At 34.7% G+C, this 22,036-nt stretch overlaps 1 protein-coding gene across 17 annotated transcripts; it reads right to left on the reverse strand.

The window, feature by feature from the left end:
• Nucleotides 1-10,865: 10,865 nt before the first annotated feature.
• On the reverse strand, nucleotides 10,866-20,632 carry LOC123883917 (testis-specific gene A8 protein-like). 17 transcript variants are annotated; one of them, XR_006800555.1, is made up of 9 exons: nucleotides 20,318-20,632; nucleotides 19,840-19,996; nucleotides 18,896-19,178; nucleotides 17,711-17,892; nucleotides 16,589-16,733; nucleotides 13,590-15,494; nucleotides 13,380-13,433; nucleotides 11,624-11,719; nucleotides 11,361-11,521 (listed from the first exon to the last, which is right to left on the reverse strand). XR_006800555.1 is itself a non-coding variant. In XM_045932875.1 (8 exons), exon 8 carries the CDS (start codon nucleotides 11,717-11,719, stop codon nucleotides 11,081-11,083), a length of 639 nt encoding a protein of 212 aa, XP_045788831.1. In that variant the 5' UTR covers nucleotides 13,380-13,433; nucleotides 13,590-13,639; nucleotides 15,377-15,494; nucleotides 16,589-16,733; nucleotides 17,711-17,892; nucleotides 19,840-19,996; nucleotides 20,318-20,632; the 3' UTR covers nucleotides 10,866-11,080. The 17 variants fall into 17 exon arrangements, 1 of the variants encoding a protein (XP_045788831.1); XR_006800550.1 differs by lacking the exon at nucleotides 11,361-11,521 and having other exon boundaries at nucleotides 11,559-11,719; nucleotides 13,590-13,639; nucleotides 15,377-15,494; XM_045932875.1 differs by lacking the exon at nucleotides 18,896-19,178 and having other exon boundaries at nucleotides 10,866-11,719; nucleotides 13,590-13,639; nucleotides 15,377-15,494.
• Nucleotides 20,633-22,036: the final 1,404 nt, after the last annotated feature.

Here is a 22,036-nt window from a genome sequence, read left to right on the forward strand (position 1 = left end):
ACCTACTTTAAAGTTAAAACAACACGCAACACAGCTGCATTGCAATTCTTATTTCTCATCAACCCATCTTTCTCACCTTAAACCTCATTATTTTTTAGTATAAATAAATAAGAGTAAAAAGAGTAACAGAGAAACTGAAATAAATCTAAAATCTTCATCTTCTTTCCTCAAGCTTTCAATAGTATATATCTTTAAAACTACAGAAATTAGAACCAACAAATTGAAGAAAAAAAAACAGGTGTTAAGCTATAAAATCTTCCACATCGCCATATCATATGAAACTATTTATTTGTCATACTAACAAAAATAATATTCAATCATAGGGTCTAAACAAATTCTTGCCCGTGCGTTGCACGGGTGGGATATCTAGTTGATATACAAATTCGATCCTCTCCAATTTTCTTTTTATGTTTTGTCTCCAATTCTTCATCTAATAGTTAGTAAACCATGAAAAGTAAAAAAGAATTTAAGAAGAGAGAGAGAGAAAAAAATGGAGGATTAAGAATACCATTGGAGAAAAAAAATTGGAGATGATCCAAATCCATTGCTATATAGTTTATTAATCATGTAAGTTATTTTGAATCCAACTAAGAGATTTATGAGCTATTCATAATAGTATGGGTTTAGTTTGAATCATATGATACGTTCATTTGATTTAAGTCAAATAAACTAAATGAACCTAACGAGTCAAACCAAACTGTTCGTGAACTTTAAATGAGCCGAACTCGAGCTGAAAAAAGAGTTCGTGTCGAACTCGAGTCGAGTTTCGAGCCAAACCAATTCTTATCGAGTCGAGTCGAGCTCAGACAGGTTCGACTTGACTCATTTCCATTTTTCAGCCCTAAGCATAGCTTAATTAGTAAGCGACATTGTAAGTTATTGCATGAACCGGGGTTCTAACTCAGGTACTCCCACTTATTCACTTTAAAAAAGTGAAATTCTAGCCAAATCTTTAAAAGATATATAGTGGAATAATACATGTGTGCAATTAAAAGATAGTGGAATAATACATGTGTGCAATTCTAGCCCTAAAAAAAAAAAGATAGTGGAATAATACATGTGTGCAATTAAAAGTATATACACCAAATCTTTAAATTAAAAGTTAGGAATAAATTATCCAACTGTCCAATTTTAATTGGATCCACATCATGGTGTGCAATTTGCCCACCTCTTCATGCAACCAAGAAAAAACCATGCAGAATGTAAATCTATTTACCCAAGCTTTGTACATGGAAAAACATTATTTAAAGGCCTAGATGATCCCTAAAAAAATGTACACACACACACCATTTCAACATCAATGCTAGGTTAGAATAATTATTAAACATGTACACACACACCATTTCAACATCAATGCTACATTAGAATAATGATAATTATGGCTTATGACTTGTGCAACTCCCCCATAAATTTAGACATGTTAGCATCACGTACGAATATGGTTTGTATTGTGGTAATTCTTGAGAGTTGTGATGAGAAACAAGGAGCGGAAGGAACGACAACAAGAGTTGAGATGGTGGATGTGGTGGAAAGACGCCACAATCGGGGTGGAAAACCGATTGATAAGTCGTGAGGACGCCACAACCGACTATGAAAGTCCCGGTTGATAAGTCAAAGGATAGGGCACGGAAAACCGATAAGCTAAAGATAGGGTTCATAGAACCAAAGAGAACAAATCTCATATTTTTACTAAACTTCAAGTTGTTTTGAAAAGTACATTATATCCCTATTTATAGTCTATCCTACATAGTAGGATTTATTGTCCACTACCATATACATTCATGATAGATCTTAGAAAATTCCCACTAACCACTATAATGACTTAGTGCACCACTAGGAAGCATCTAGAGAGCCTAGGGAGCAACTAAAAGTCATCTAAAAATCCTCCTAATACCAAAAACAAAAATTACAATAAAAATTAAGAAAATTGGACTTAATTGTTTTTTATTTAGTCCAATATTATTAGACTACAAAATCAAACCATTGATGCTTCTAATCATGTGAATTGGGCTTCAAGTTGGGCTCCAAGCATCTTCATCAAAAATATTTTAGTGCATTTTTTTTTAAGTTTCTTTCCACATGCTTAGGCAACTCATGATCACATCTTTCTCTCCCTCTTAGAGAGAATTCGACCTCGAATTTATAGCTTCAATACCTCCTGGATCAAAAATGAATCTAAAGAATCCATGACATGTAACAACTTCTACTTTAGAGAACTTTTCAATTTGATTAGCAAGAAATGTGTGTTTTCCTTTCCCTTGTGATTCATGGATATAATCATATTTCCAAAAATCGTAATTTCTTTCCACTCGTTGAGAAAGTTCTTCTTCATTCACCTGGTTGCCTTCATGACATAAAGAAAAATTGTTAGGCAATTGAATAATATTAGAAGAATCCCAACATTTGACAATACAAACCAACTTAGAAGAAGGTACTAGTGTAGTTTGTAGGCATGACTTCTTAGCACTTATTTTTGTCTCCCTCTCCTTGAACTCAATTGTCTCATTATTTCTCGTCTCCTCTAATTCTTCTTTTTCTTCATGATTTTTTTTATTGTCCCCTTCTTTCACAATAATATCTTTTTCTTTTGCCACACTTTCAATTTTCTCCTTACTCCATTCTCTTTCTTTTTCTCTATCCTTCTTTAGAGCTTTAAGGAGATCATTCAACAACACATCAAAATTTGCCGAATGACTTTTTATTTGTTCCTCACTTTTCATTCTTCTATCTTCTCTCTCCTTTTCTCTATCTCTTTTTCCATAATTTCTTCCAAGTTTCCTCTCGATGCGGTCAAAACTTTCATGAATTTTTTTAAACTCACTATGAAACAACTTCTCCATATCATTGAGAAAGAGTTCTATTTCTTCATCAAATTTTTTTCCAAACATTTTTTTTTGAAATTTTTTTTTTCAACTTTTTTTTTTGAAGGTATGAAAAAGTACAATAAAATAAAATCAACAACAAAATTGAAAAGGATAGATAACACTAGATTTGAACGTAAGCTCTGATTACCAAATGATGAGAAACACGGAGCGGTCGGAACAAAAAACAAGAGTTGAGATGGTGGATGTGGTGGAAAGACGCCACAATCGGGGTGGAAAACCGATTGATAAGTCGTGAGGACGCCACAACCGACTATGAAAGTCCCGGTTGATAAGTCAAAGGATAGCGCCACGGAAAACCGATAAGCTAAAGATAGGGTTCATAGAACCAAAGAGAACAAATCTCATATTTTTACTAAACTTCAAGTTGTTTTGAAAAGTACATGATATCCCTATTTATAGTCTATCCTACATAGTAGGATTTATTGTCCACTACCATATACTCCCTCCGGCCTCATTTTTAAGCAAAAATGTTCATTTGCACACTTATTAAAGAAGTTGTTATTTTTACTAAATTGCCCTTTATAATATATTAAATTTGTATTGGGACTATGCAATCATGTTAAAAAGTATAACAATTAATAGGGGTACTTTTGTAAGAATAGCAATAAATAAAGTTACTTTTAGTAACTTTTGCTTATATTTAAGGCCAAATTTTATTGTTGACTTTTGCTTACAAATGAGGCCGGAGGGAGTACATTCATGATAGATCTTAGAAAATTCCCACTAACCACTATAATGACTTAGTGCACCACTAGGAAGCATCTAGAGAGCCTAGGGAGCAACTAAAAGTCATCTAAAAATCCTCCTAATACCAAAAACGAAAATTACAATAAAAATTAAGAAAATTGGACTTAATTCTTTTTTATTTAGTCCAATATTATTAGACTACAAAATCAAACCATTGATGCTTCTAATCATGTGAATTGGGCTTCAAGTTGGGCTCCAAGCATCTTCATCAAAAATATTTTAGTGCATTTTTTTTTAAGTTTCTTTCCACATGCTTAGGCAACTCATGATCACATCAAGTTGACGGAGTTCTTTTACAACAAATAACTTATCCGTGAATTCCAAATGCTTAGTACGATGTAAATAAATCCTTAATCGTTTAAATGTGATCTAACATGTGACAACACATAAGAGCATATGCCATTTAGTTTCCCCCGGAATGGGTTGTTAATAAGAACACTAAGAAATTAGAATAGTTGATCAACAGTGGTTAATTCCCAAACCACTTATTAGTATAGCTTTATACTATGAAAAGTTTTCGTACTTTAATATGGAATCCGTTGAGTTAAGTAATTAATGTGAGTAAGACCAACGTGGCATAGCTATGTCACAACGGGTAGTGGAGAACATCCTAAGTGTAGAACATCCTAAGAGGAGTACATTCTTAGTGGACCTTTCGAGACATACTCACCTCAGAAGCTTCCTGTAAAATGAACAAGATAATATTTGTGTGATACACCTTATTTATGTTATGTTATTCTTTAATGGATATAAGTTCAGTGATCAGCTATTTTTCAGGATTCCGGTGTTAGCACACCAAATAGAGGTAGTAAGAAATCCACTGAGGCTTAGTAGTCTCACCCCATAATTATTGATTATAGGTAACAGGTTTATCGTTCAAGAAGCTGAGGATTGGACGGATTAGTGAGGTTATTGAATTCTGCTCGTTGATCACCTGTTTCAAGCTAAATAAACACTTGTATAGGATTATGCTACATGTACATGTATTTAGTAGTTACCATGGCTCTAATGTAAATATGTTAACAATTACATTGTGACAATTATAATTTTAAATAAATCATGTATATCTGGTATTTCCTTCAGACTACTTGTGTAATAGATCAGTTTTAATTCCGCAATTTTAATGTATTCCGATCCATTTAGACATGCTCCTATTGATATTCTAGATAAATCAATATGGGACGAGAGAGGTGAGGGAGTTGTTCATGAGATAATTCTTGGCTCTTTAGAAAGGAAATAAAAAATGCAAATTAATTAGTGTTGGTGGTTTTGGGTTTTGAAACTTAAATCTAAGGCATGCATGAGTTGAAAGATAGAAAAGAGAGAAGCTTTTGGAGTTGTGGTGGTGTTGATGTTCTGTTCGTGAGAGAGAGAGGTAAGAATAATGCATTCAGATTTCTCTTCTTTTTCCACTTTAATGAACCCCGTAGTTATTTCTTAGTTTTGACCCTCTTACATGTGATGAGGTGAGCAATTATCAGTTGGGTAATGATTTTAAACTGAGCTTTCAACATAAGAACAAAGATTGAGGTTGAGATTGAAGAACAAAGCTTGAAGAAATTAAGAGGAATTGGAAGAGTTCTGAAACCCGTATTCTTGGACATGCCTTCAGTAAAAAGGCAACTGCTCTCTCCCTATAACTCGGATTGAGATGCCGCTTGATTCTTTGGAAAGCTAATGAAATCTCGGTCGTTTGGGTGTCAGGTTTGTGAATTTTGGATAACAATTGAAGTCTGTAGACAATTTTTAATTGGAGGGTCTGATGCAGTATTTTATGAAGAAAATTATGGATACGGATCAAACGTACTCGAACTACAAATTCTGCATTTCGGCGAGTTCCAGAGACGTCGTTAGTGCGGTTCAACTGCAATTTCAGGTGGATTTGTTTAAGTAGAGACATGGCAACCATATGTCCAAAGCATAGGAATTTATTTATTTTACAAGTTAATAACATTGATGATATAGTTAGATTAGTACCTTTGAAATGTTTGAGTAATTCTTTCCCCATTGCTTATAAGTGATGTGAATGTGTTTAATAATCATAATTTCATGAAGTATAAGTTAGGGGTCAATGGGGCTTTGCTAAGAGTGGATTTAAGAACTGTTTTTGTTGTTTTAAGTCCCGGACGACTCCCGATTCGTACAATAATGATCCTTAAATATTAAACATGTTTCCACACCATTTCAACATCAATGTTTAGGGTGAAATGATGATAACTTAGAGGCTTATGACTTGTGCAAATTCCCCATAGATTAGACATTTTAACATCATATTCGATTATGGTTTATATTGTGGTGACCATTTCGAGTTGACTGTTTTTATAACCGTTAATCTATCCGTGAACTCTAAGTGCTTAGCACAACATAAGTAAATCCTAAATTGTCTAAATGAGTGTTAACGTATATCGACTCGTGAGAGCATAAGCTATTTAGTTCCCCGAGATGAGTTGTCAAATTAAGAACACTAAGAACTAGAATAGTCGAGTAGATTAGTGGTTAACGCCCAAACCATCATTTAGTATAAACTCGATTATAGTAGGATTGCCCACATTAATAGGAATCCTTTAAGTAAATAATGTGAGCAGTGACCAATGTGGCATAGCTGTGTCACAAAGGGTAGAGGAGAACATCCTGAGTGGATATCCTGAGTGGAGAACATCCTAAACGGAGAACATCCTAGTGGACCTTTCGAGACATACTCACCTCGGAAGCTTCCTGTAAAATGGATAAAGATTATAATTGTTTTTGTTGTTACCGGTGTTAAAACCGATTAAGAAAGATTTTTCAGATACCGAAGATATTACTATGTTGAGTCGCGGACTAGGTCGCTCTCTTTAAGACGTTTCGCGGCACTGTCCAAAATTGTGCAAGCAGATTATCAACCACGAAGTCCCCAGGATAAAACAGCACAATTACAACTGTATACCGATTAGCTACTGCACTGTAGAAATCGGTCAAGAATTACACCTTCATGAATGGTGCTACAACACCACTCGAATTGATACTACGATATCAATATAGGAATCTATGGTACTACGATACCACCTTTATTGATACTACAATATCAATAGATAAACAAATGGTACTACAATACCATTCTCATATGATATCATTCAAATGTGGTACTAAGATCATTCAGGGATTATGGTACTAAGATCATTCTTGATTTGTAGGAAACTAGTGATACATTATTCACCTTTAAACCAAATTAATAATAATAAGGTTCATTTTATGTTCAAAATTTCAAACTAGTGAAATAACAAGGAGAGAATCCATGTTACAGACATCGACAAGGTTCGTGATCGATATCAAGTTCTTAATCAAATAAATTCGTCAAAACTGAAAACAACAATTTGATAACCAAAAGCATATTAACAATTGAATATCATCATCAATGAAAAACCCCTTTTTATTTTGTTTACAAATATGACAAAAAATGTTTATGTACTCCAATCATAAATATTATCAAATGTAGCAGTCATGTTTTTAATAGGAACAAGCAATATTGTTAACTCGATATTATAAGAAACATTCAAAGTTCGTATTTACGGCAAATTATACCGAAAGCAGCAAATGCATATTCTAATTTAAGACTCACATATATGCATCCAAATTTTATTTTGGTTCTTGTTCCACATGACCACTTGAACATTTTCAAAACAAGTAAAAATGAGCATACCTGAAATAATAGTAGGTAGCACGATATGAGATATTCATCAGAATTATTTGCTCGCATTGCAAGCACCTCTCATTGTTCCAGCCGTATCATATGTTAGGTTTAGGACTCAAATGGGAAAACTAACTGGCGGTGGCGGCACATCACTAGAATGTGGTATTTTTCCTCTCTATTCCAAATGTCTTTATCCCAAAAGACTTGCACATATATTGTGACACATATTGTAACCGAAGAAAATAAATAAATTGTACAATGAAGTCTCACATTAGTGAGATTTAACACCTCATTTATTCATTTATTTATTCTCAAATACACTAGTATAATTTTATTCATTTATTTATTCTCAAATACACTAGTATAATATACACACTAAAATGTTTTAGTATCCAATGTGGGACTCAATTTTATTTTCAATTCACACACAAATGTGAACTTTCTTCCAACAGTGTTCTACACCTCTAATTATGTTATGCTATTCTTTAATGAATATATATTATTGGTGAACATTTGTTCAAAGCACGGTGTTAGCACACCAAGTAGTGGATGGGTAGTAAGAAATCCACTGAGGCTTAGTAGTTTCACCCCACAATTATTTGATTATAGGTAACAGGTTGATCATTCAAGAAGCTAAGGATTGGACAAATTAGCGAGTTTATGGAAGTCTGTTTGATGGTTACTTGTTTCCAACTTAAGAAACTCTTTTATAGGATAATGCTATATGTACATGTATTTATGAGCTATCATGGCTCTGATGTAAAGTTGTTAACGATTACATTATGACAGTTTATTCAGTTTAGTTAAACCATGTAATGTTGGTATTTTCCTCAGACTACTTTGTGTAGAACTCAATTTATTCCGAACTTTAATGTATTCCGATTCAGATATGTATGCTCTTGTTGATATTCTAGATAAGGGGTGTTATAATTGGTATCAGGTGAAGGCCATATCATTTTTTTTCCATAGAGTTGAGAAAGTCAAAACTCATGTCCTACCTTTTTTAACCCATTTTTATTGTTGAATTAAATAAATTTTAAAACTTCCTTAGAAATATAATGTACTTAATTGTAGATTGTACCTTGAAATAATACTCTTGGGTGTAGTATTCTGAAGATGATATGCTTCTGGATAAGTCAGAGCTTGATCGAAACCTCATTGAGAAGGTGTCTTGAATTTTTGTCTCTGTTTATAAAATGTTTATAAAGGCCTCTTTGGTATATAAGTCTGTAAAGTTTTAATACTAATTGCAGCCAAAAATATTCCATTATGGTTCCATCAGTTTGATTGACGAGCCATGCAAATCAGCTCATCTTGCTGCTTTGAGAATGGCTAAAGACTCCGATTGAATAATTGCATCCTCTCATATGATCCCAACCAATTTGAGATAGGCACTATGGCCATCAGCTGAGGCTGCTCGGAATGGTATAATGAGCATATGGGAACTAGCCGATGTCATAAAGATTAGTTTTTATTTGAACTAGCATATGGGAGGACACATGTGCCATTTATCATATACACTTCATAAATGCCACTACCCATTGTTTAATTTTTTATTTTATTTTCTGTTTTGTTTCAAAAATAAGCATTCCATCATTTAATATGTAATGCAGATTAGTAAAGAAGATATTACCTTTTTGACTTGTGGTGATGATCCTTATGATGATGATGTTGTATTAAATAAGCTTTTTCACCCTCATATCGAGCTTCTAATTGTTACCGAAGGGTCAGAGGGTTGTAGACATTACACCAAGGTAACTAGGTAAGCTTGCCAAAGTCAGTTAACTCAGTTATAATCCTTCATTTCAATATTTTATTTTGCTCTTCGTTCTGAAACTTGACTTGAGCAAGGTTTGCTTCTAGGTTCAGTATTTCACAATGTTATCTTATCACGCCAGTGACCAGTGTAATAGTGATTGTCAAATTTGTGTGCAATTCAGGATTTTAAGGGCAGAGTTGCAGGTTTCAAAGCTAAACCAGTTGACACAACAGGTGCTAGCGACGCATTTGTTAGCGGATTTCTGTACAGCTTAGCTTCTGACCCAAGTATACTCAAGGTAAGGCAGATATTTTTACACATTCTAGTTGTTGTTTCAGAAAATGTGTGAATGTTATGTTTGGAGCTGATGGGTTTATTTTATGTGGCAGGACAAAGAGAATCTCCGAAAAGCGCTATATTTCGCCAATGTATGTGGTGGAATCACGGTGATGGAGAGAGGGGCAATTCCTGCACTACTTACAAAAGACGCCGTCCTGCAATTTGATGCAAAATAGCAACACCAACAGTTCCTCTGTTATCAAATGTATTGTTTGTTGTATTTTAAACTATAGCTTGGGTGACGCGGAGCTTCTTTTGTATCATTGTCATTTAGGCTGTATTCTTCTACTGTATAATAAGTTCAATTTGAGTTGCTATCTCAAGCTATGATGGCTTATACAGTTATGCATAGCAGCAGCTGAGCCCTTGCTCCACCTGCAGTAGCTGCCGGTGACCCCGCTGCAGCCCTTGCTCCACCTGAGATAGCTGCCGCTGCCGGTGACCCCGCTGCAGCCCTGGCTCTACCTGAAGTAGCTGCCGGTGACCCTGCTGCAGCCGTTGCTCCACCTGAAGTAGCTGCCGGTTACCCTGCTGCAGCCGTTGCCCCTGCTGCAGCCCTTGCTCCACCTGCAGTAGCTGCCGGTGACCCCGCTGCAGCCCTTGCTCCACCTGAGATAGCTGCCGCTGCCGGTGACCCCGCTGCAGACCTGGCTCTACCTGAAGTAGCTGCCGGTGACCCTGCTGCAGCCCTTGCTCCACCTGCAGTCGCTGCCGGTGCCCCTGGGCCTGCTGGCCCCCCTGAAGATCCTGGTCCCATCCCTGGTCTGCCAGATGTTCGTATTGTCAGTGCTCTTGGGTTTCGAAGTGTTCTTGCTAGAGCTAGGCGGGAGCACGCCAGATTCAATGTAGTTGTGGGATGGGGTGTGTCCGACCGCGACTATCGAATCATCAACAATCAAGTCTGGGCTGATAATGTCCGTCACCATAGGGATGATAAGGTTAAAAGTCGGTGGAGGGAGGGTCATGATGGGTGGTATCTCGTCATATAAGGTAGTTGGGTGTTTATGTGACGTTTTTATGTGATGTTTTTTGAACAAGTGTTTATGTGATGTTTTTTGAACAATTGTTTATGTGATGTTTTTATGTGATGTTCCTTGTTTATGTAATATTTCAGAACCTTAAATTGAAATATTTGGTTTTTATGTGATGTTCCTTGTTTTTTGAAATATTCGATATAAGTGTTTCACTAGCTACATTAAGTAATCTCTTTTCCTATAAATATGTGACAGATGTGATGTGCTATATTACCAATACATCTCTTTTCCTACGACCAATGTATTGGTAATATAGCACATCACATCTGTCACATATTTATAGGAAAAGAGATTACTTAATGTAGCTAGTGAAACACTTATATCGAATATTTCAAAAAACAAGGAACATCACATAAAAACCAAATATTTCAATTTAAGGTTCTGAAATATTACATAAACAAGGAACATCACATAAAAACATCACATAAACAATTGTTCAAAAAACATCACATAAACACTTGTTCAAAAAACATCACATAAAAACGTCACATAAACACCCAACTACCTTATATGACGAGATACCACCCATCATGACCCTCCCTCCACCGACTTTTAACCTTATCATCCCTATGGTGACGGACATTATCAGCCCAGACTTGATTGTTGATGATTCGATAGTCGCGGTCGGACACACCCCATCCCACAACTACATTGAATCTGGCGTGCTCCCGCCTAGCTCTAGCAAGAACACTTCGAAACCCAAGAGCACTGACAATACGAACATCTGGCAGACCAGGGATGGGACCAGGATCTTCAGGGGGACCAGGGGGCCAGCAGGCCCAGGGGCACCGGCACCGGCAGCGACTGCAGGTGGAGCAAGGGCTGCAGCAGGGTCACCGGCAGCTACTTCAGGTAGAGCCAGGTCTGCAGCGGGGTCACCGGCAGCGGCAGCTATCTCAGGTGGAGCAAGGGCTGCAGCGGGGTCACCGGCAGCTACTGCAGGTGGAGCAAGGGCTGCAGCAGGGGCAACGGCTGCAGCAGGGTAACCGGCAGCTACTTCAGGTGGAGCAACGGCTGCAGCAGGGTCACCGGCAGCTACTTCAGGTAGAGCCAGGGCTGCAGCGGGGTCACCGGCAGCGGCAGCTATCTCAGGTGGAGCAAGGGCTGCAGCGGGGTCACCGGCAGCTACTGCAGGTGGAGCAAGGGCTGCAGCAGGGGCAACGGCTGCAGCAGGGTTACCGGCAGCTACTTCAGGTGGAGCAACGGCTGCAGCAGCTGCAGCATGGGCGGTGGACGGACCAGCTTTAGCTTTGGCTTTGGCTTTTTCTTTGGTCTTGAATCCCATCTGTGGAATAAACAGCAAGATACAAACTATTAAAAACAACATCTATTAAAACCAAACCATCTAATTGAACGATTCCTCAATAACATATGATCAAACTACAACATATAAAACAACTGAGATAACTCAAAAATAATAGATGATCTTTTTGATGAAACCAAACCACCTAATGAATGATTCCTCAAAAACACAAATGAGATAACTCTATAGCAACTGAGATAACTCTATGTTCAAGAAACAGATCAAATTACAACATATAAAGCAACTGAGATAACTCAAAAATAATAGATGATCTTTTTGATGAAACCAAACCACATAATGAATAATTCCTCAAAAACAAAAATGAGATAACTCTATAGCAACTGAGATAACTCTATATTCAAGAAACAGATCAAATTACAACATATAAAGCAACTGAGATAACTCAAAAATAAGAGATGATCTTTTGATGAAACCAAACCACCTAATGAATGATTCCTCAAAAACACAAATGAGATAACTCTAAATAAGATGATCATTTTTTGGGTACATTAAATTATGATGCAAATGTTATAGAATACTCTATTTAGCAACTGAGAAAACTCGATACACTATCCAGGAATAAAGAAAAGATACAATTTACTCTTAAGACCCAAAAAAACACCTAATAGACCAGAAAGATTATACAAATAATGAACAATGAAATTGTGTAAAAACATAAAAACTTTTTCCTTCAATCTGTTATCTTATGAGCTAGCAATAACGGATTAATCCTAATCCTAATTGAGAGGTAGATAATCCTAATTGAACTTCCACAAACATAGGCTAGCAAAACAAAACCCATTAGAGGAATATTAAAAATGTTCGCTGAATCCAAACCTTGACAAAATGTGAATTGAAGGTCAAATGGATTTAGAAATGTTATGCGGCAGAACAAAAGTAAAAACAAACCCTAAACCCTAATTCAGAGACTCCCTATTTTATAGCACATTTTCAGTGTTTGGGCTTTTTGTTTTTGACAAACAGTGTTTGGGCTTTTAATAAACCCACTTCACAGTAAAAAAATGGAGACATTAATTTTGAAGTTTAATTGTAAAAAACACTACGTAGTAGCAAAATTAAAATTATCATTTCTTTATACGTTATTTACTTTCTAATGCAACTATTTTGTGAAGAAAAACACATAATTACATTGCAAATATAACTTAGTATTATAAACAATTATTTTGTAGTTTTGGTTTAAATTCTGAAATATTTTTTTTAATTCTTATCACTAAATTAATTAACAAATGTTAATGACAAAATTTCAATTACATCGTTTTCCACATTTTTGGACCTATCAATTTATTTTGTTGCCAAATTCATTAAATGTGTTTTTAGATTGATATTGTAGATTGCCTAGGTCATCTAATTTCTAATAGGGGTGCTGCCCACATATAACATGAAAGTAATATTCGATTGACTGCTGCCAAGTTCACTCACAACTCTCACGAATTTAAGATCATGTTGGCTTTTATGGGCGATTCGTCCGCCATTACGCCACTCTCGCAGTTCCGCCCACCGATCTTTGGAATCACAATAAGTTTACATCTAGTACATAAGCCACTAATGCAGTTACAAAATTAAAAATTAGAATGACAAAAATGAAGATGCTTGTCGCCATTTTATCACAAGCTCGCCACACCTTCACTTTCTTCAACAAAAACTTGAATCCTCGATTGCAATTGGCTTCATATGTCTGCGAAATGAATGTTGTAACAGAGGCAGTTAAGAAATGATGTCAAGATCTCATTGGTCATCAATTTCACATTTTAATATGCTAACACAAGATTCAAACACCCATACAAAAATGGCTTCAAAAATACAAGGTGTAACTTTGACATTTTGTACATACCAGGAAAGTCCAATCATGTTGCTAGCCATCATCTGCCCCATTCCGTCAATCTTAAGAAGATTGAAGAGTTTTTATGAATCAAATAATGATGGAAGGTTGTTAGTGGAAAGGATACAAACCGAACACAGTGAGACTACATCATACATATTGCTAGTGCACTGAACTCCACTTGCTTATTCTATTATATATTTATATATCGTGACCCATTTATATGATATTATGTTTAAGACTCAGTATATGGTCTAAGAACTACTAATCTGAGGGACATCAATCCCGCCTTCGCCGAACAGGCAGGCACGAATCTATTGTGGGGACAGTGGGGTCATATTTATACAATGTGACACAGTTATGTGATTTATTTATTAGTTTACAATAGAGGCAATGATGATCCAATCTACTCATCATGTATTCTATTCAAACCTCTCACCATTATACCAATTAACCTAGTGGTTTACTTATATGATATTATTGTCTCCACGTAGTCAATTCATTGCACTACAATAAATTATAAATTAATAAGAATATTGACAAGTGTCTTACGAGTATTGATTAAGCAACCTAAAGAACTAACTTTGTATAAAAAAGTGTAGTATATTTATAACATTGATAAATATAACTACTTATATTTTTATTTAGGGTGGTTTCAACCCTTTGTGGGGATCGAACCGTGATTCTCCCTACCAAAATTAGCGCTAATAGTCATTGAACCAACTAACGAAAGGTAACTATATTTATATTTATGTTAGGAATGTTTTAGTGAATATTTTTTTCAATAATAAAAATTTGAAACAAGAATTTTTCCTTAAACTTTAATAAATGCACTCTCATACAAGTTCCCTACAATCTTAAATGGTCTACAAAGCAATGACTTCATCTATCACTTGGCTACATTAAAGACAATTGTGGTGATAGTTTGGATACAACTTATACCAACCGGTAGTGATGGTTTGGCTACAACTTTTTTTTTAAGCAAACTAATGTTTGGCTACAACATTTTTTTGTAAGCAAAATGCACTCTGCCTGGTAGTGATGTTTTGGCTACAACTTTAACTCAAGTATAAATTAACACAAATATAATTTTGGCTAGCGCTTTTATGAATAATTTAAAAATAGGATTTTGCACAAAAAAACTAATTCTTGTAAACCAGGTTTATAGATTGAAAATAAGCACATGAAGGTTTTTTTTGGTAGAGAATAAGTGCATGAAGTTATCCTTTAACTAATGTGTTTGTCTAACATGTGTAATATTATGCACATGTTAAGCCAACTTAAAATAGTTACTTTTTACTGAAAAATTACAATTATTTATTAAAAAACTATACATTTAATATAAAATGCACAAGTTTCAATACAATTCATATAAAATTATACATCTTTTAATACTTCTTAACATGCAAAATCATTGTAGCACTTAACTAGAGAAATCATTCTCTTCAAAACCAGACACAACATAAAATGGGTTCATCTCATAATATAAAATGGACCGATACAATGTACTCCCTCCGTCCCAAAATATAAGGGAAAATTGGTCAAAAAAAGTTTATGTATTAGGTTATAAATTTGGACCAAACACATCAACTTTGTTTGACCAATTTTCCCTTATATTTTGGGACGGTAGTATACAATAAATAAGGTTAAATAAAAAAAATTATATTATATAGGCACATAGCATAGCAATATAATTAGGTATCTGTGTATAACGATCAAGTTATCAATACTATATATTGATAACAAAATTATAAAGTTCGAGAAAAGAGGAATATTGTGAGTATGAGTTGTGTTCTTACTTGTGGTGATAGATTTAGATGTATAATCCAAGAGTTTAATCTTTCTCTTGGTTCACCTTTTTCTTTCTAATAGCTCCATATTTTCACTTTGAATCTTTGTTTCGGTTTTTCCAAAAGCCTGAAGTCAGAATGAGAAAACTGGTTACATCTTTACTAAAAAATAGAGAACAGTGGAGAGTGAGAAGGTGGAACTCGTGCTATCAGAAAAATAAGAGAAGCAGCTATAATTTTACATCCAATCACATGGGAAGTAACCTAAGCAAGAAACTCCCAATCGGAAACCGACCCAATTGGCTGCATATATATAATGCCTAACAAAATAGTAGTATAAATGATATCTACTACCACCACAGATCCAAAATCAAACCTAGATCCAAAATCAAACCGGCTCAATGTAACCACCACAGATGGTGGTGCGATCTGCGATGAGATCTTTCCTCACTGTGTTTGATTCTTCTCCATCGAGTTTTTTCTCCTGGTGTTAGTAGTTGCCGCTATTTTGGGTCGAATTTTTGTTTTGACTGTGGTTTATGGATTTTGATTTCAACTGACAGCGTCTCCGTAGTGGCGGTGGTCGTTGGTCAGTGGGTAATGCCTTTGCTTCTCTGGTTATGGATTTTGAGACACTGCGAGGCTGTTTTTGGTGATGGAGTTGGCGGAGCCGCCAACTAGATTTGGCTCCAGTGGTGGTTATGGCACGGTCGTGGTGGTGAGGTGATGTTGTGGTGGCTAGAGGGGATGAGATGCTGTTGTTGTGGCGTTTGGATCTAGCGCCGCCGGTGGGTGGTTGATGTCGTGTGTAATTGGTGTTTCTACGATACTTGATGCTCTGACTGTTTACAAATCTTTTTAAATTTGCAAAACTCTTTTTGAGTCTCTAGTGGCGGTTTTCTTGTTATTTGGTTGGCCTCTTTTATGAGTTTACTTAATCCAACAGTTCTCACTATTTGTCCATAATGCACCGATACATGAATTGACTCGTTCTAAAACAAATAAATAAACATAAAAAATAAAAAAAGTACTATGTGGGTTGTACCGGTACCAACACTTTGTCTAAAATGGAGTACCTATGCATAGCTTTTAATAATATCCTGATTTCATGTCCTATTTATTCTTACTCTTATAATAATTTTCTATTGTTAAGGGGTCTTGGGTTCAAAAAATATGCGGGTTTTAAACCATGAGTAGTTGATGAAGGCTAAGTATACTTACTTGTGGTCTTAAGAGCACCCTCCAACGGCTCATTCTTTCTCGGTTCTTTGAAGGACGAACCAACTTTTGTTGTCTTTTACCAGTGGAGTCCGCCAAGCTGGTGACACGTGACCGTCAGGACGCAATGTTCATTGAGGAAAGAACGCTGTAATTTAATAATAAAATAATCATCACATAACTGAGAAATTAACCAAAACCAGAGGAATAAAATTCATCCCGCCATCAATTAACATCAAACAAAGTTAGATCTTGAAATTTACATTTACTCTCCAGTAGAAACCCATATCACACTAAAAAGCAAAAGTAAAATTCAGATCTTGAAATTTTTGTTGGATTGAAGATGCTTGAAGATGAGATGGAAAACATTCATGTCTCTGTATTTGAAGCTTCTTGAGAGAAAGATTGTATTCTAGAGAGCCTGAGGAAATGATGTTCTATTGTTGTGAGAGATGAAGCTTGAAAGAAAGATCGTATTTTCCGGTAAAGAGATGGATTCGCCTCTTCTAGATGGATCGAACGATAAAGGAAAAAAAAAAAAAACTGAAACAAAGTAAACAATATGTGGGATAATTTGTGGGACCCGTTATGAGTTCATATGGGTTGTATGGTTGGAGTGAAAAATAGATCAGTTGCTGCATAATGACTTGGCACTGTGGAGCCCACTCAAGAACTCAAAGTTGAGTTGCACCATTGTAGATGCTCTAAGGGTGATGAAAAGCTTTCGAATATCAGCTTAAAAAAGGTGAAATTCAAACTACGAGCTCCTTGATCAACAAAAAAACCAGAACTTGTTCAAAAATATGGACGAGACAATAGTTTTAATAAAACGAATTTATTAATTTTATAAATTGTAATCATAACAAATTTTAAATGTTTTATTCTAAATAAATTGTTTATAATGAACTTAAATGTCAAATAGAAGTTAATAGACTTGTGTGAATGTTGTAAGGGTCTCTAAACTTGTTTTTCCTTCAAATTAAAAGGATTATATTAGACCAAAGCACCATTTATTAAGTAATTTGTGAAAGAAAGAAAGAAAAAAACTATTATTATTTAATGACAAATTCCAAGCAAAATAGATCAATAAATTATTTTAATATCAAAATGGTAGAAATAAAATACCTGGGTTTACATATCTTGCCATTCCCGATTATGAGGCCGGCAGAGCAACATATGACTCATTAGCTGCAACAATTACACACGGGGCGGACCCAAGTTCAAGTGTGGGTGTAACAAATATACATAGCATCTTATATTTTTTCACGTTGAACCCTTTAAAGTTTGGTTTGTGGATTTTGCACAGCCTGACCAAAGAGATTCAAAGAAAAAAAAATATGAGAAAGATGATAGGGGGCAGCATGATATGCAGAAGGTAGAAGAAGTAAGCTTTTTTAGACAGAAGTGGCGGCCACAGTATGTAACATATTTGTATCTACAATTTAGGGTTTGGTATATATAATTTGGGCTTTATTGCATGACTCAAAGGCCCAATTTTTAATTGGGTGTTTTACATAAAAAAAAGAGTCCACTGCCACGCTTTTTGTTTTCTAAATCATAATAAATAAATAAATGATTATGTTTGTCAAAAAAATAAATAAATGGTTATGCTCGTAAAAAATTAAAAAAAAAAAAAAACATGACCTTCATGCAGTTATAATAGAAATAAAAATATATAGTATATTATTATGAACTGGATCTCTCACCTTTCTTGCGAATCCACCCAGTTGTAAATAGAGAAGGTCGTAGAAAATCATGAGAAAGAAGAGGTAGAAACAAGTACTGACGATGCCAAGAAAAGTTACAAAAAGGAAGTAATTAAGGACACACGTGAAGTGAAAGTACTTTAGAAGGTTTTGTTTAAAACGGAAATAAGGACACATGTAATCCCTCGCTCTCTCTCCCACGTCTTCCTCCTCTTTAAGAAGACAGAAAACGTATCTCTCACCTCTCAGTGTCAATTACACATGCAAATTCCCTTTCTATGGCACAACACTATGTTTGAAAGAAAATATCGAACAAAGAAACTATAAAAATGTTCTGTCTTGCTGGAATTTTATGGAGAAATTGCAATTAGCCAGTATGACATGTTGTCATATGATTAAATAAAGAGAAAATTATTATTAACATAATATTAATTAATTGACTATTTTATTTTAATTTTTTTGTTATTCATACTCCTAAAAAAAATTATATATTTAAACTATTGATTAAATTTTGTGGCTAAATAATCGTGTATTCTCTCATTTATAAAGCGGAGTACTATACGAAGACACGTACTTCCAAAAAAATGAGATAGATCTTACCCACCATTGGATATTTTTCCACGGATCTCACGTGTCTGACACTTTCAGCGCGTCAGCAGAATAACTTTCAATCTTGGCCGCGTAATTCTCTTCTCAAATCCAAGACACAATCTAGTGTGCCCATCAAACATTGGATTCCATGAAAAGTCTCCGTAATTCTCGTCCCAAGAAAGCTGCACGGGAAGCAAAGTCTTTTCCCTCTCTCCCATGTGCATCTGTCACTAACACCAATCCTTCTTCCAATATCCACTTGACACGTGGTTATATCATGTCATTTCCTTCTCTTCCTTCAAATACACACGACACGCGTGGACAAAACACTTAAAAAATGAAATATAGCAATTAAAAATTCTCTCTCTCTCTCTATCTTGGAGTATATATATTGATAAGAAGTTTAAAATACTAGAACTATAGAAGTTTTTTTTTTTTTTGACAAAAGAACTATAGAAGTTTTAAATTGGAAAAGATAAGAATTCACCAACCAAATAAAATATCTTAAAATGTACCACATGTTAGCTTTTTGCTATCAAATAATTACATTGGAGTGAAATATAGGCGGACAACAAACTAAGCCGTTGTGTATATCAAAATTTTTGTAAAACTATGTTCTTAAACCTAGGCGACATAACTTTACTGCAGTATGAATGTATGATCCTTCAAACTTCTTTCAAAAGGTCTACCGACTCTAGAAATCGCAATTTTAGATTTTTTTTTTTTAGATTAAATTAATTTTTTGCCAAAGTTGATAAATTTATTATCACCTTTTAAAAAAGAGGGATATGTTGTTAGTTGTTACAAAAATGGGATCTCCAAAAAAACGAAACTAACAATACCAGATCTAGAAAAAAATAATGCAGAATCCTTCTCATATTTTGAAGAGACTTTGCAATACTTTCCATTCAATTCATTGTCAAAACATCTGTATAAATAGGCTGAGTGAAAATTTACCTCGTTGATAGCAAGAACTTGACCATTGCTCTTCTTCACCCGATTTGGATTTCTCCAATTTTTCCTTAGGTTTTCTCTTCTTTTGCAAATTAAGCAAAATGAGACAAAACATGAATCCAAATCCTTCTTCACCTACTTCAGCTTCCTCGTAAAATACCTAATCAAAATCGATGAAATCCAAAATGAAACATTCAAATTCAATATAAAAAATCTAAAAAATAAATACATCAATCAAAACCCTGTATTACACTACAGATCTAACTTAAAACAAACCATAAACCTATAAAATGAAGAGACAATGGGAAATACAAATTTGTGTTGCAAATAAAAATCCAGAACAAAATTAAAAAAATAGTATCAAACGTATGTTCATGTGGGTTTAACGGAAGGAAATACATATAAAGTATCATGCATCACTAGGGGGTCGAATCGTTGTAGGAATAAAAAAAGAACTTTATTAGAAAAAAACGTTTCTTACCTTATGAATCTGACTGAAGAAAGTAAACCGGAAAAAATGCTCGGATCATGAAATAAGTCTATGGATTTTGTAGACGGGAGAACGAGTGGTACAAATCTGGTGTTATTACTCGCGATCCAGTGAAGGTGGCCGGAAATGGCATCTGAATATGGCGGTGGAGGATGTAGATCTCAACGGGGGTGGAAATACGGTGGTCGCTGCACAGAAAGCCATTGGTGGCCTGAATGTGGCGGTGGTGATGTGGGTAGAAGACGAAGAAAAGGAGTTTGCAGAGAGAGAAAAATGAAACAAAATAGAAAAAACATGAATGTTATAGCAACATCACACGTAGGAAACAAAAATACGACATAAAAGGTGTAATTTTTATATTCTTGTAAGGGTAACATGGTAATTTCCATGATGATTAGTGGGATCCACCACTAACATTCACTTGTGTCTATTTTTCTCCAATTGAAGGAATGATAAATGGAGGGATAGAAATTCTAAAATTTTAGGGTCCGTTTAGTACGCAGGATAGAATAGAGATAAGATAATATAAGAAGTTGGATAAGGAAATGATAGGATAGTGGCAGGATAAGCACATATTTTGTCATGCGTTTGGTGCATGCAGAATAAGCATTCTTTTCAATAAAACTAATTAATGCTATATATTTGAAAAATTAGATTTGTTGTTTTTTTGTAAACAATATATTCAATTTTTTGGAAAGAGAAGTGTGCGAAAAAAAAAATATACTATCATATTGTTAACTCAGCTTAAACTAAGGATTAAAATAAAATAACAAAGAACCAATATGATGGGATTAAAAATAGGTTAAATTTATCTTTTATTATTGGTGCACCAAACAAAATATTTAAACATGATAGGTTAATTTTATACTATCTTGCCTCTCTATCCAGCACACCAAACGGACAGTCATAGTCTCTTACAAAACTAACCATATTTCTCTTGTAATTCTAAATTTTTATTCGAAAATGTTAAACAGTGCCCCGGGTGCACTAATTAAGCATATAGACATTTTGTCTTGAAAATTGGGTATTCAATGCACTAAAATTGTAAAAAATTATTTTATCACCATTAATTTTATATTTTTTTTTCCTTTTTTAACATGTTTAACAAGTGTCACAGGATACTGTTTAGCATAACCCAATTTTATTTAGTGCATAATATTAGAAAGAAGTACAAAATAACACAATTTAATAGGCTTGTGTATGGTCGGATATTTTGACAAACCAAATCATATCCAAACCAAAACCACTTATATGAATTTGGATACATGACCATAACTATATTTTTTTATAAACCGGTTATATAATTGGTTCTTAATCTGGATGCGGATACATATCCGGATATTTTTATAAAACCGGTTTAAAAGTGGTTAATTTTTTAAACCAATTTTAAACCGGTTATTTTTAAGACTAAATTAAAAACTTTCCTCAAATTCCTTCTCTTATCTTCTTCATCGCAGCAGCAACTCCCTATGTTTTTCTGCAAATCTACAACTTAATTAATCGTGTAACGATTCACCTTCTTCTTCAATGGCGTCTTACTATCGTGTAGCCATGTCTTATAGTTTATCAAAATTTGTGAAAAAAATCGTGGTTGTAGGAATAAGGAGAAATCCAATTTAACAAATAAACCTTAATTTCACAGAACTTCTGTGTTTCTTCGTCTCATATTCATTTTCCAGATTTGAGCAAACTTCTGTTTGAAAAGCTTCT

This window comes from Trifolium pratense, linkage group LG5 (genome assembly GCF_020283565.1).
Source record: "Trifolium pratense cultivar HEN17-A07 linkage group LG5, ARS_RC_1.1, whole genome shotgun sequence".
NCBI lineage: Eukaryota > Viridiplantae > Streptophyta > Magnoliopsida > Fabales > Fabaceae > Trifolium > Trifolium pratense.

What these genes read in the sequence shown, in the direction of transcription:
- LOC123883917 (XM_045932875.1), bottom strand. Translation starts at nt 11,719, where the DNA reads ATGGGATTCAAGACCAAAGAAAAAGCCAAAGCCAAAGCTAAAGCTGGT.